The sequence below is a fragment of the Diabrotica virgifera genome, chromosome 4, assembly GCF_917563875.1.
Source record: "Diabrotica virgifera virgifera chromosome 4, PGI_DIABVI_V3a".
NCBI classification, from domain to species: domain Eukaryota; kingdom Metazoa; phylum Arthropoda; class Insecta; order Coleoptera; family Chrysomelidae; genus Diabrotica; species Diabrotica virgifera.
The window spans coordinates 44,410,762-44,423,475 of NC_065446.1; the positions used below are offsets into that span (position 1 = coordinate 44,410,762).

Genomic DNA, 12,714 nt, shown 5'->3' on the forward strand with positions numbered 1-12,714 from the left:
TTCGAGAATAAATCCTCTAAAAGGTTTGGTGTTTTTCCTTTAAGTTTTGAGCGCTAAAAACCCTATGATATTATTGGTCAGAATTTTGAAAGATCCTCGAGTTGTAGTTGACGATTGGTCAATAGTTTTGGCCGAAAGATCGAGAAGAAATGCTTCGTTTGACGCGAGAGAGACGTGACGATGTAAAGCCAGTTCTAAAAGTACATCACTTCAGTAAACATCTTTTTGTTAGAACTCAACCAACAGACTCGTAGAAAGTCGCACTTTGCCGGCAAAATGGTTTTATTTTTTATGGTAAAAGAAGTGAAAGACTGGCAGTTTGCCCAGTAAATGTCAACGAATATAATGACAATAGTTTCACGGCATTTTAATGGATATATTATTGTGAAATAGTTCTATTGTTATGCAGTTTGGTTTGCCGGTGGTAATAAAAAAGAAGTGCGTGGTTTCCTGGTTCCTGTTTTATGATGTTTTGGATTTGTTTATGTTCCAGTTTTGGATTTGTTCATGTTCCAGTAAGAAATGCCCGGATGATATTATTTGGTATCGATTTTATCCAGTTTTGTAATGATTTGGATTTGAATGTCTTCCCTCCCTCCAATCCTGAATGGAAAATTTTGAAGTTCCAAGTGTTGTGACATGGATTTTTGTTTTAAGGTATGATAATGTTTATTTTAAATAAATTCACAAGTGGATATTATTGGTAAAGGTTTTACATAATTAAAAATGTTTGTTTTCAACATGGAAAATATATTATGTAAAGTAAATATTAGATGGCAGTGACATTTGACAGCCATGTCAAATTTTTGTTTTGGTACACTGCTAAAAATAAGGTTAAAAATTGTAAAATCATGTATTTTGTTATTATTATTCATTTCTGGTTTGAGAATGTGTCTATTCTCAATAAAAATAAAAAGGTAATAAGGTTTAAATAAACATTATAAAATGTACACATCTTTATTTCTGTAACCTCTTTATTTAAGAAAATTATTAACAGATATCTAATACAAGTGAATAAGTTTTAGAACAGAAGAAAATATAATGGCATAGAAGCCATAAGATAAATGTAGCCCACTATAACCCCAACGAGGAATCTACGATGAATGTCCCCCAGTTGCTTTCCAGTAAGTACTCGATATGAGAATTTGAGGATTTTTCAAACGGCGTCCCAATTTGTTTAAATAGTAGGAAAGTCCTCAAGTCTGTGTAAGTATCCTTTGCTTATTTGGTTATGTATTTAGTCTTCTTTAAACCCTCCTACCCCTCCTAACGAATCTACGACCTGCCACCGCACAAAAAATGAGCTGCCGTTCGCATGAAGGTTTGCGTGTCTGTTCCTTCTGCTAGCCCCATTTCGACTCCCCAGTATCTCTATAGATAGTCTTTCCTTGATCCCATTAGAGCAGACAGGTAAAACGCTTCAGATTCATAGAACATACTTTTCAGAAAAAGTATATACTGAGAATGTGCGTAATTACCATTGCGAATGTGCAGAGCAGATACTGAGTATATACTACATTACAGTACTTAAACGTTCTATGTATATACTTAGAATGTACTACCGAACTTCTTTTCAGTATATACCAAGAATGTTCTTTTTAGAACATTCCAAGGATGTGCTATAAACCTTCTATGTGTATACTTAGAATATACCTACTACCGCACATCTTTTTAGTTTATACCAAGAAGGTACTTTTTAGAATATTCCAAGGAAGTGCTATAAACCTTCTATTTATATACTAAGAACGTACTACCGCACATCTTTGTATGGGAAGAATATTATATTTTTAAGAATATTCTAAGAAAGTGCTATCAAGTGCTATATTGCTTAGAAGTATGTTTTCAGCATCACCTAATCTCATCTTAGGTTCTACTGGTTCTACCAAATATCTATTTACATATTTTAATTGCAAATGAGAATGTAGTTAGTACCTACATTCTACAATATTACCTACTTAAAAAGTAAGTACATTTTTATAAATTTTAGTTATTTATATAAATCATTATATAATATTTAGCTAAACTAAACTATGCATAATAAGTAACTAAAATTTATATAATACTTATATGTACTTACCTATTTAAGTAATATTGAGTTATCAAAATAGATTATGTATATGTATTTTGAAGCACCGCAAACAAAATAAACAGATTATGTATGTTCTTTAGTCCTAACTACATCATTCGCCTTCATCCTTAACACTGCATAGATCCATAGATGATACAAATAATGAAATAATGCCTGTTTTCTTTTTCATATTTTACGGTTTTTTCCTATCCCTGATCCGTTCAGGTAAGAATAGAAATGGTCAGAATATGGGGGGGGGGGGGGGGGGTTATGAATGTATTGTGGAATAACAAAATCGGTGGTCAGTGTTGCCAAACGGAGAGAAATTTCCCTTTTTGCGGGAATTTTCAACATAAAAGGTGATAAAGGGAATTATTGGGAATTATTGTTCCAGTCCAAATTGTAAAATATTAAGAAAAAATCAAAATATTTGAAAATAATTCAACATATCTTCTCAGATTTTGTAAACAGGAGGGAAGTTTTTTTTTATAAAAGTGGGAATTTTTAAGGTAAGTTGACGGAAAAAGCTTACTCGACGGTTGGCAACGCCAAAGCCTTTGGTTGCTTTGGTTGTGCAGTTTGGCACGTTTTGGTTCTGCGAAATGGCCTATTGAATTGAATGTACCTAAATTCAAATTCCAAGGATGTAAAAATACTAATGATTCATGATAAACTCGAAATGGTAAAGTCATTTCAATTATGAAAACGAATTTTTAATAGTATCTATGTAAACGTTAATACAATTAATGTTTAAACTTTTTTACCCTACAACAATTTTGAAATGAAATTCGTCCAATACTACCTACATACATAAATTTTATTAATTATGTATTCTAAAAAATAACGAAGTTGATAATCTATAAGGCTAATATTATACTTCCTATACATACAAATTATTTTTAAGATATTTTAAAAGTATCTACTTATAAGTATGTGTTAAGAATGTACTTATAAGTATGTGTTAAGAGTATTCGATAAAGGTATATTCTAAGAATAAACTTTTACGAATATTCCGAGATCCTACGTACACGAATATACTTAGTATATTCGGTACGAGAATATACTTTGAAGTATATGCAAAGAACATGAAATTTAGAATGTTTTTTAAGGTAGATGCTATGCTTGTACTACACATATACTAAAAAGAATATACTCCGACGAATGTTGGTAGTATATGCTTAGAACATGATGCGAACATTATTGTTATGTGGGCCCTCCTCGGGGGTGAAAAAACATACGTTCAAGATAAGACCGGAAATGGATAAATTGACTGATTTTAAGCAACTTTTGTTCTATAGGGTTTTTTACGTAAGTTAATACTTTTCGAGTTATTTGCCATTGGAAATGTTGATTTTTCGACAAAAAAATTAAGTTTTCAGACAGTTTTTCGCAAATAATTCAAAAAGTAAATATTTTATCGAAAAAAATATCCTTATCAAAAGTGTAGCTTATAAAAAACCCAAAAAAATGGTGTATCAGTAAAGTCTATCAATCAAATAAAAACAAAGTTGTAGCTGATGAAATATACGTTCTTATTCGTCTAATTCCAAATCGAATATTTCAAGGTGAAATTACCGAAATATTAAGCACTTTTCGGGAAAAACCCATTTAACCTTTTTTAAAGTGTTTATAAAAAGCTTTGTTCTAATTTGTTAACTAAAGTTTTAGCATTAAAAATAAGCGAGTTACGCTCAAAATAAAGTTGGCCCTCTTTTTTTTGTAAAAAATCATGAAAATCTCGCCGTGTTTAGCTCCCTAAATAAAATTAATCGCTACCGCTTTACAAACAATTTACTTACCTATCTATTTTTTATATGATCTGTCAGTCTCACCGGTTTAAAGTGTTTATTTTTGAAAGGGTTATAATTGAGAAATCTTGAATGGGTCACTAATCACGAGTGTATGCAAATTTTTAACAGCCATATCTTAACCAATTTTTGTCTTACGGAGAAACAAAATGAAACTAGCATATTTATAATAGCAAGATCTACATTTTTTTACTCTTTAAGATTTTTCTTATTACTAATACTTTTTAAGTTATTTTGAAAAAATGAAATTTTTCAAAAATTTTTAGAATTTTTTTTTTAATATAAAACCAAATGTTTTCAATAATAAGCAATTCAAACCAATCAAACTTACAGATCATATAAACAATACACATACAGTTAAAATATATGGTAAAGCCAAACGATTAATTTCAATTAGGGTGCTAAATAGAGGGAGGTTTTCACAATTTTTTTTACCAAAAAAAAGGGGCCAACTTTTTTTCTTTTCAGTGTAACTCGTTTATTTTTGATGCTGCAAACTTTTGTAAAAAACAAATAATAAGCTTTTTTTTTGATATTTTAAAAATGTTAAGAAGGTTTTCCCGAAAAATCCTTCTTTCTTCGGTGATTTCGCGTTGAATTATTCGATTTGGAATTAGACGAATAAGAACGTATTTGTCATGAGCTACAACTTTGCATCTACTCAATTTGTAGACTTTACTGGTACACCATTTTTTTCGTTTTTTTATAGGCTACACTTTTGCTAAAAATTTTTTTTCGATAGAATATTTACTTTTTGAGATATTTGGGAAAGACTGTCTGAAAACGTTGTGGGGGCCTCTAAAGATTTACCCAATCTAAACAAACCCCCGAGATTCGAGTTTAAATAAAAGACTTTGTACTTTTACTTTCTATAATCAGCTTTAAGATAACAGCTTGCAAAATTATTGAATGACGAAAAATTAACCGTATATCTCTAAAATGGATAAGTTCTAACACACCGCGTATAATTAAAATGTTAGTAAATACCATAATCCGGAGTGTCAAACGTGCATTACAGTATTTCTTGTCGAACCTATTATTACCACTACACGATATCTTAAAAAGGTTCCCGATTTTCCGGAAACGTTCTTTGAATGCTAAAATGTGTTTTTTATTACGCGGCTCGGAAAATCTCGATCGCCCGTATCTTGACTTATCAATTCACATTTCAACACTGAAAACTATTTACGACGCTCTCATTCTGAAATTCTTGTTACGAACATATATGTGTCAAAGATCTGCAAACTTAGCATGACGTGATTTCTTCGAAGTAGATAAATATTATCAAAACAAAACGTATATGTCTGAGCAGAAGAATGTGTCTATTCAGGGTTTTTGAAACTCCTAACATTATAACGATTTTTGAATACAGGGTGGTGCTTTAAACCAGACAACAATTAATTAAATATTTAAATGGCTCGAACATTCTCCCACCTGAGACATCTCTTTTGTTACACAAAATGAACATGGCTCACAAAATTAACAGAGACATCAAAATACCATGATCATCAAACAACAGTAACATAACATAAAATACAAAAATAAAAACCGAGTCTACCTCGTATACCGCAGCGGGGTCTTGACTTCACGCTCACTCCGCGTTACACTTATTTTCGCTTCGGGCACTCTGCTCTTAGACACTCCCGGCTCCGCGACACTCGCGGCCATAGCAACTCCCGCACTTTCGCACACATTCTCTGAAGGCGGTCCCTGGCTGTTGCTCGACTCCACACTGATGTCGTCACCTGGCATCTGAACCCAATCTGTTGGGCATCCAATGGGTAGAAACGCTGAATGGGTCTGAGAAACTGTCCTGTATCTATAGCAATCTTCTCAAAGCCCCCTCGACGAAACGCGTTCTCGGTACCGACAAAGTTAGTCCCATTGTCACTGGCTATAGTCTTCGACCGACCTCGTCTGGCAATAAAGTATTTGGTAAAGTCTACACCCGTCGTCTCGAATGCTATCGCGTCCCGGACACGATCTATTATCAACAGTGTCGCACTCACCCCAAACGACCCGGTATTGTCTTTTGCAGACGACGCACTTGGAAATCGCGGATTCTAAAGCGCGACGACCACCTAAAATCCAATATCGTTCGCGCACGATAGCCATCAGTCCTTGTGTTCCGACATGACACGACTTGACATGTTCGCGAAATAGTAGGCTATTCACTATAAAATGCTTGGCTGGCAAAACTACTGGAAAACGAAAATATTCATCGTCGTTTCTATTACTGATGCGAGACTTCAATCGAATCAAACCACTCTTGTCTTTGAAGGCTCCCATTCCACACAATTTTTTATCGTTTTCGTCCGAAAACGTCTCTTTTTGTACTAGCTTGAGTACCAATGTTTCAGCTTTATCAAGCTACTCAAGGGTTAACTCTCCCTTTTGTTTGTCGTCCTTATTTCTAGCATTATTGGTAAATCGACAAATCCATGCGCACATGCGCAATGTCTTCAGATACTGAGAAAAGTCATTAAGATGCCAATCAGCTAAGGTCATACCATCTTTCTCACGGTTAACAAGGACCGTAACTAGCTTTTTCTTTTCCTCCTTGTTAATCTCTTCCTCATCACAGCTGTGATTGTCTCGGGGCCAAAATGATGGATCTTCATAAAGCCATTGCGGACCCTCCCACCATTTGGACTCGAGCAACTGCTCAAACACGCGCTGCGCTTGTGAGAGTATGACTTTTTTAGTTATAGGTTTTTCAAGAGGTAGATCTGTATCTTCATCCTCTTGTCGTAGACACAAGGTGTCATCTACCTTGTTCCATTTTATTCCCAAGACTTGGGTCGAGGCATCAATAGTGTCATCGGGGGGTTGGCCTGTATACTCCCACCCTCTGAGATCAAACTTGCCTTCAGCCATTATTATATTCGACTCTTCTACAAAAATTCGCAGCTCCTGTTCATTAGCAACACTAGTAACGCAATTGTCAACGTAAAAACTATGCGACAATTTTAAAATAGTGTCTTCCGAAACATTCAGCAGTTTTGACGCACATCTTGTTAACATCAAGGAAAAATGATGTTCTAGTGAAGCTCCTAATAAAAACGGACTACTGCTAATCCCGAATACCACACGACAGTGGCGGTACACCTTTTCTTTCCCTGCATCATCTATCCAAAGAAAACGAAGAAAATCTCTGTCAGCTTTGTGTATCCCAATCTGTAAAAAGGCTTTGCGAATATCTGAGATTACACCGATTTCTTGTCTGAATCTTAATAAAATAGCAGGAATTAATTCAATCAAGTTAACCCCCTTTTCAAGGCACTGGTTTAAAGAAGGTTTGTCTTTTTCTTTCGCTGAAGCGTCAAAAACTGGTCTGATTTTTGTGGACGCGCTATTAGGCTTAATTACCGGCCTGTGGGGTAAATAATGACCTCGGTTCGGCTGGTCCTCGAACACTTCCTCAATTATATTTTCATCCAGCCATTCTTTAAATATTTGGCCGTAGGCTTCAAGATATCCATCTTTGTTTATCTTCTTCAACGTGGTATCCAGCCGTTTCTTAGCCATCTGGTAGTTACTTGGTAATGCCGGATGTCCTTCTAACCATGGCAGTCTGGTTTCATATCGTCCTGTGGAATCTGTTGCAACAGTCTCAAAGAAAAGTTGCTTTGCTGCTAGCGCTGTTTCTTCCCTTGTCTTCCTTTCAGCCGGATCATTGATACCCAAAGCATCTAACTCCCACAGTTGACTAATCGACGCGTTGCTAATAAAAAGTGAAACCATTGTCGCGGTGCGATTGTCCTGTTGATCTAAAGGTATCTTTCCCATCAAAGTCCAGCCCAATAAGGTTTCTACAGCTACCAGTCCACATCCTAAAATATGTCTTCTTCCGGTATAGAGTTTTCCTGCAATATCTGCACCTATTAAAACCTCTATAGGAGATGTATCACCGGAATCTGTTATCTCTATATTCAGCTTCTTCAGTTCTTCCATCCAGGGACCATTAAATACGGAAGAAATATCGCTACAAATTACGGGCTGATCTAGTGCTTCAAATGTGCAACTGTAGTTATTATAACTCAAGTTAACGTCATAACAATCATGTTTTTGTGCTAGTTCGCTACCTCCAAATAATCCATGTACAAGGTTAATCTGTCGTTTACATGGATAATCTAATAATCTAGCAGTGGACCTCAGAATATACGTCTTTTGAGATCCGGTATCTATTAAGGCGCGTACAACTCGCGTCTTGCCTAAGTGGTTCATTTTGACGCGCAAAGTTTGCAAAAAAACATTAGTAGTAGCACTATTGGCCAAGGACTGATTTATTTTCGGCACAGCTTGACCATCATTCTCTATCTTATTTTCCTCTTCCTTTTTTGCCTTGCCCATCGAAAATTCTCTGCACATTAGGGGCACATGTGGTTTATGACAAAGTAAGCAACTTAATTGACCACGGCATCTTCGAGATTGGTGTCCAATTTTCAAACAGCGGAAGCAAGCACCTTTCTCTGTCAAAATATTCACTCTTTGGTCGTAAGTCAACTTCTGAGCCTTGAAGCATTGACTGCTTTCGTGTGCATTTTCGCAAAATACACATCTATGATTTGTACTATGGGAATTCACCAAACCCATCGCCGAAGGAAACTGGGGTTCTTCCTCTTCAGGCATCCTCTTTTTCGGACCATTACGTTTAGAATTCCCAGACTTAGTACCTGATACGCCAAAGCCTTCGATCGCTAAAGAAACATGCTGTTCATTGTCGACTTCATTTTTCAAGAATTGCATTAAGCTTTTGAGTCGATTTTCTATGGTGGAAATACCGGCACTATTAATAGACGTTTGTGACCCAACATCTTCCGGAAATCTTTGCCATATCCTTAATAAATCCGCGGGTAGACACGATTCGACCAAAGGAAATAACATAGCCGCGTATTTATCCGATTTAATACCTAGTGTCTCCAAAGCCCTTAACTGAGTCTCTAACCTATCATACAATAAAGAAATGTCTAATTTATTGCCAGACGAAGTATTATTTATTACCAATTTGAGCAATTCCCGAACATATACCTCGATCTGCAAATCGTCGCGGCCAAAACGCGAAATTAGACAGTCTATAATCTTAGTGTAATTATCTCCAGTCGCGGGAAAACTATCAACTAGTTGCCTTGCCCTACTGCCCGGTACAGTAGCTTGAACTAAATACTCGACTTTATCGCTTAAGTCTATGTCTGAATCATGATGTATTTTTTGAAATTGTGACCAAAAGGGCAACCAGCTTTTAATGTTCCCATCGTACTTCTTGAATTCTAGCATAGGTAATTTGAATTTACGCTTACCTTGTAGGCTCCCTGTGCTCTTACCAGTTGTCCCAGAGGCCACCTCATCCTCCACGGACGCAGCTATCCTTGGTTGAACCCGTTCCTCGAACTGTATACTCAGGTCCGCAAACTTTCTGATGTAGCTGTCACTGTCTTCTATTTCCTTCAACAGGTCTTGTTCACTGGCATCCTCGTTTAACAGGAGATCATAAATTTCTTCATCTATTCTCCTTAGATCATCCATTTTCTGTCGTAATAGATCTAAGGATATTTTGATCTGTCGTACCTCACCTTTTTGGTCTTTTAATAGGTCCTCTAACTCTTTTGCTGCTTTGCTGAAAGTGGTACGAAGCACTTTGCGATGCTTTTCCTTAATATCCATTTTCACTGCAAACTAAACACACACGCTTACCGAAAAAACTAGAAGCGAAACGTGATAGAGTTCAGCGATCCTCGATACGCTTTTTCGTCACACCTCATATGCACACACGATTAACTTTAACTTAAAGCCGTCCTGTCCACACGGTCGCCACAAAATGTGGGGGCCTCTAAAGATTTACCCAATCTAAACAAACCCCCGAGATTCGAGTTTAAATAAAAGACTTTGTACTTTTACTTTCTATAATCAGCTTTAAGATAACAGCTTGCAAAATTATTGAATGACGAAAAATTAACCGTATATCTCTAAAATGGATAAGTTCTAACACACCGCGTATAATTAAAATGTTAGTAAATACCATAATCCGGAGTGTCAAACGTGCATTACAGTATTTCTTGTCGAACCTATTATTACCACTACACGATATCTTAAAAAGGTTCCCGATTTTCCGGAAACGTTCTTTGAATGCTAAAATGTGTTTTTTATTACGCGGCTCGGAAAATCTCGATCGCCCGTATCTTGACTTATCAATTCACATTTCAACACTGAAAACTATTTACGACGCTCTCATTCTGAAATTCTTGTTACGAACATATATGTGTCAAAGATCTGCAAACTTAGCATGACGTGATTTCTTCGAAGTAGATAAATATTATCAAAACAAAACGTATATGTCTGAGCAGAAGAATGTGTCTATTCAGGGTTTTTGAAACTCCTAACATTATAACGATTTTTGAATACAGGGTGGTGCTTTAAACCAGACAACAATTAATTAAATATTTAAATGGCTCGAACAAACGTAGTTTTTTTTTGTCGTAAAATCAACATTTTAAATCGCAAATAACTCGAAAAGTATTGACCTACGTAAAAAACTTTATAAAACAAAATGTTCTTAAAATAAGTTAATTTATCCATTCCGACCTTATTTTAAACACGTGTTTTCACCCCCGGAGAAGGGGTAAATGTCACCCCCCAAGTAAAAGCAACCAATGGTACAAATTCAACTTTGAAGTGGAGGGTAAGTAGAACCTAAATCCAAATTTTTATGCAATTCGGAGTTGCCCCTGGAAATTACACTCCAAAACGGTCATTTATTGGGCTACATGCCAATGGCGATTAGTTGTCGAGGCATTAACTAAATAAATAAACAAAAATAGTATTACCCTATAATATCATCAACATAAATAGAAAAGATTAAGGAAATATTTTTAGTGAATTATACTAACGTACGAATACTGATAGGATGATTACTACATAAGAGTACGAATTAATATAAATACCTGGCTAAATTGTTAATAATTATAATGATGATTACATAAGACCAATATCCAATGTGTTAAATTGTAGTGGTCCAAATAATTTCTTCATAAAGGTAACCTTAAATTTTTTTCGTCATCGATTCCTTCACTGACGTTCAAGTTTCTCGTCAATAGGTGGCAGATGTTATATAAGTTGACGCAGGGGGAAGTTTAGTGATATTGATTAGAACGTCTTAGTGAATTGAATAAAAAGTTTGGAGAAGAAAGTTGTAACTATAAATTATATTAATTTTGTGGAAACATAATATAAACTACCTATGTATTATTAAAAAAAGGTATCTCATGCATTTAGTATTGGATTTCAATTAATACCTTATTATAATTTTAATTAAAGGATAAGAATAAGGTATAAGTAAACTCATCCTGTTTTATAAAAAGAGGATCGGGTGATCTATTTCAATTAGTTTAAAAGCTATAAGAGTTAATAAAATAATTTTAAAAAATTTGTAATTCTATACCAATAATATTTTTTATGATTTACGTAACGTCTCCCTATTCCACGAACATACGACTTTGTTGGATTATCTCGACAACCAATTAGTGCAGTCACTGAAGGTGAATATGAGCTATTACCTCCGATTTCGTTGAACCTCCATCGATTTGCATGAAAATTGGTGAGTGGTTAGAGGATATCTCAAGGAACAAAGGTAACATGGTGCCAACTTGCGATTTTATCCTGCGGGGGATGCCACCCCTCCTCGGTGGTGAAAATTATTTTATTAAAAATAACCCCACAATTCGATAGAGGGACAAATTCTAAGCAAGATTTGTTATATAAATTTATTAAAATAAATCAAAACTTTTTGAGTTATTAAAGATCAAAAATTTTAATTTTTCGTGAGAAAAATGTATGTTTTTAACCGATTTTTCATAAATAATTCAAAAACTATAAATTTTTGCAAAAAAGTTATTACTATCAAAATTGAGGCTAATAAAATATCAAATAAACTCCTTACTAGAAAAACCTTTCAATGTTAACTAAAAGTGAGTTATAGGTAATTGAATGTATATTTCTTTCGTCGAGTACCCAAATCTAAGAATTCAAGCTTAAATACCGGGAAAATGGTGCATTTTATAACATAAACTTATTAAACATTTGTCAAAGTTCATAGAAATATCTATCCAATAATCCCTCGAACAAGTTGATAGAATTAAAATTTATGCACCAAAAATGTTTCAAAATGTACCTTTTAAAAATTTTTCCAAAAAATGTTTTTGTTTTTTTTTTGTAAATAACTCCGTTAATTTCTAAGACATAAGATTCACCTAAAAACGAATTAAAATTTGATTCCAAGACCTATTAAAAACGTCAAAATTAGTAATTTAGACCTCTTACTTTTTTAAAAATACAAGGTTAAATGGCCCCGGTTACATGGTTCTCGCAGCAAAATTGAAATATTAAACGTTTCTATCTCGGTTATTTTTTACTCTACGGAAATAGTAAAATGGATAAAGTATTTGGAACAGAAAAAAGTAAAATTTTTTACGTATATTGAGTATTTTTGGAGTTATTATCAAAAGAAAATGAAAAGTACGATAATTTTAAAAATTCTGCTTTTTTTAAATTACAACTTTTTTTCAAAAATATGCATTCTAAACCGATCAAAATTGTTGAAATCATTAACTATGTTAACCTAAAGAAATTATTGTGAGGATTACTACAAATTTTAATTTTTGTGGAAAAGGCGTATGTTTTATTTTTCACTTTTTCGTAAAAAAATCGAAAGGGTTCTCTTATTTTCATCATAACTTGCTTAATTTTGATGCTATTAACTTCTACTGGAGCTGATTTGATAGGTATTCCGAAGTACTTTGACAAGTACTTAACAAGTATATTATATAAAATGCATCGTTTTCT

The 12,714-nt window shown here is 34.4% G+C and overlaps 1 protein-coding gene across 1 annotated transcript; it reads right to left on the minus strand.

Moving 5' to 3' along the window:
• Positions 1-536: 536 nt before the first annotated feature.
• On the minus strand, positions 537-9,540 carry LOC126883566 (uncharacterized). The gene is made up of 2 exons (XM_050649207.1): positions 6,521-9,540; positions 537-603 (listed from the first exon to the last, which is right to left on the minus strand). Exons 1-2 carry the CDS (start codon positions 9,538-9,540, stop codon positions 537-539), a joined length of 3,087 nt encoding a protein of 1,028 aa, XP_050505164.1.
• Between the last annotated feature and the right edge of the window lie 3,174 nt (positions 9,541-12,714).

What these genes read in the sequence shown, in the direction of transcription:
- LOC126883566 (XM_050649207.1), bottom strand. Translation starts at nt 9,540, where the DNA reads ATGGATATTAAGGAAAAGCATCGCAAAGTGCTTCGTACCACTTTCAGC. An exon ending in CAGTTGCTCGAGTCCAAATG is followed by an intron (nt 604 to 6,520) that starts GTGGGAGGGTCC and finishes TTTTCCATTCAG; the next exon opens with GATTGGAGGGAGGGAAGACA.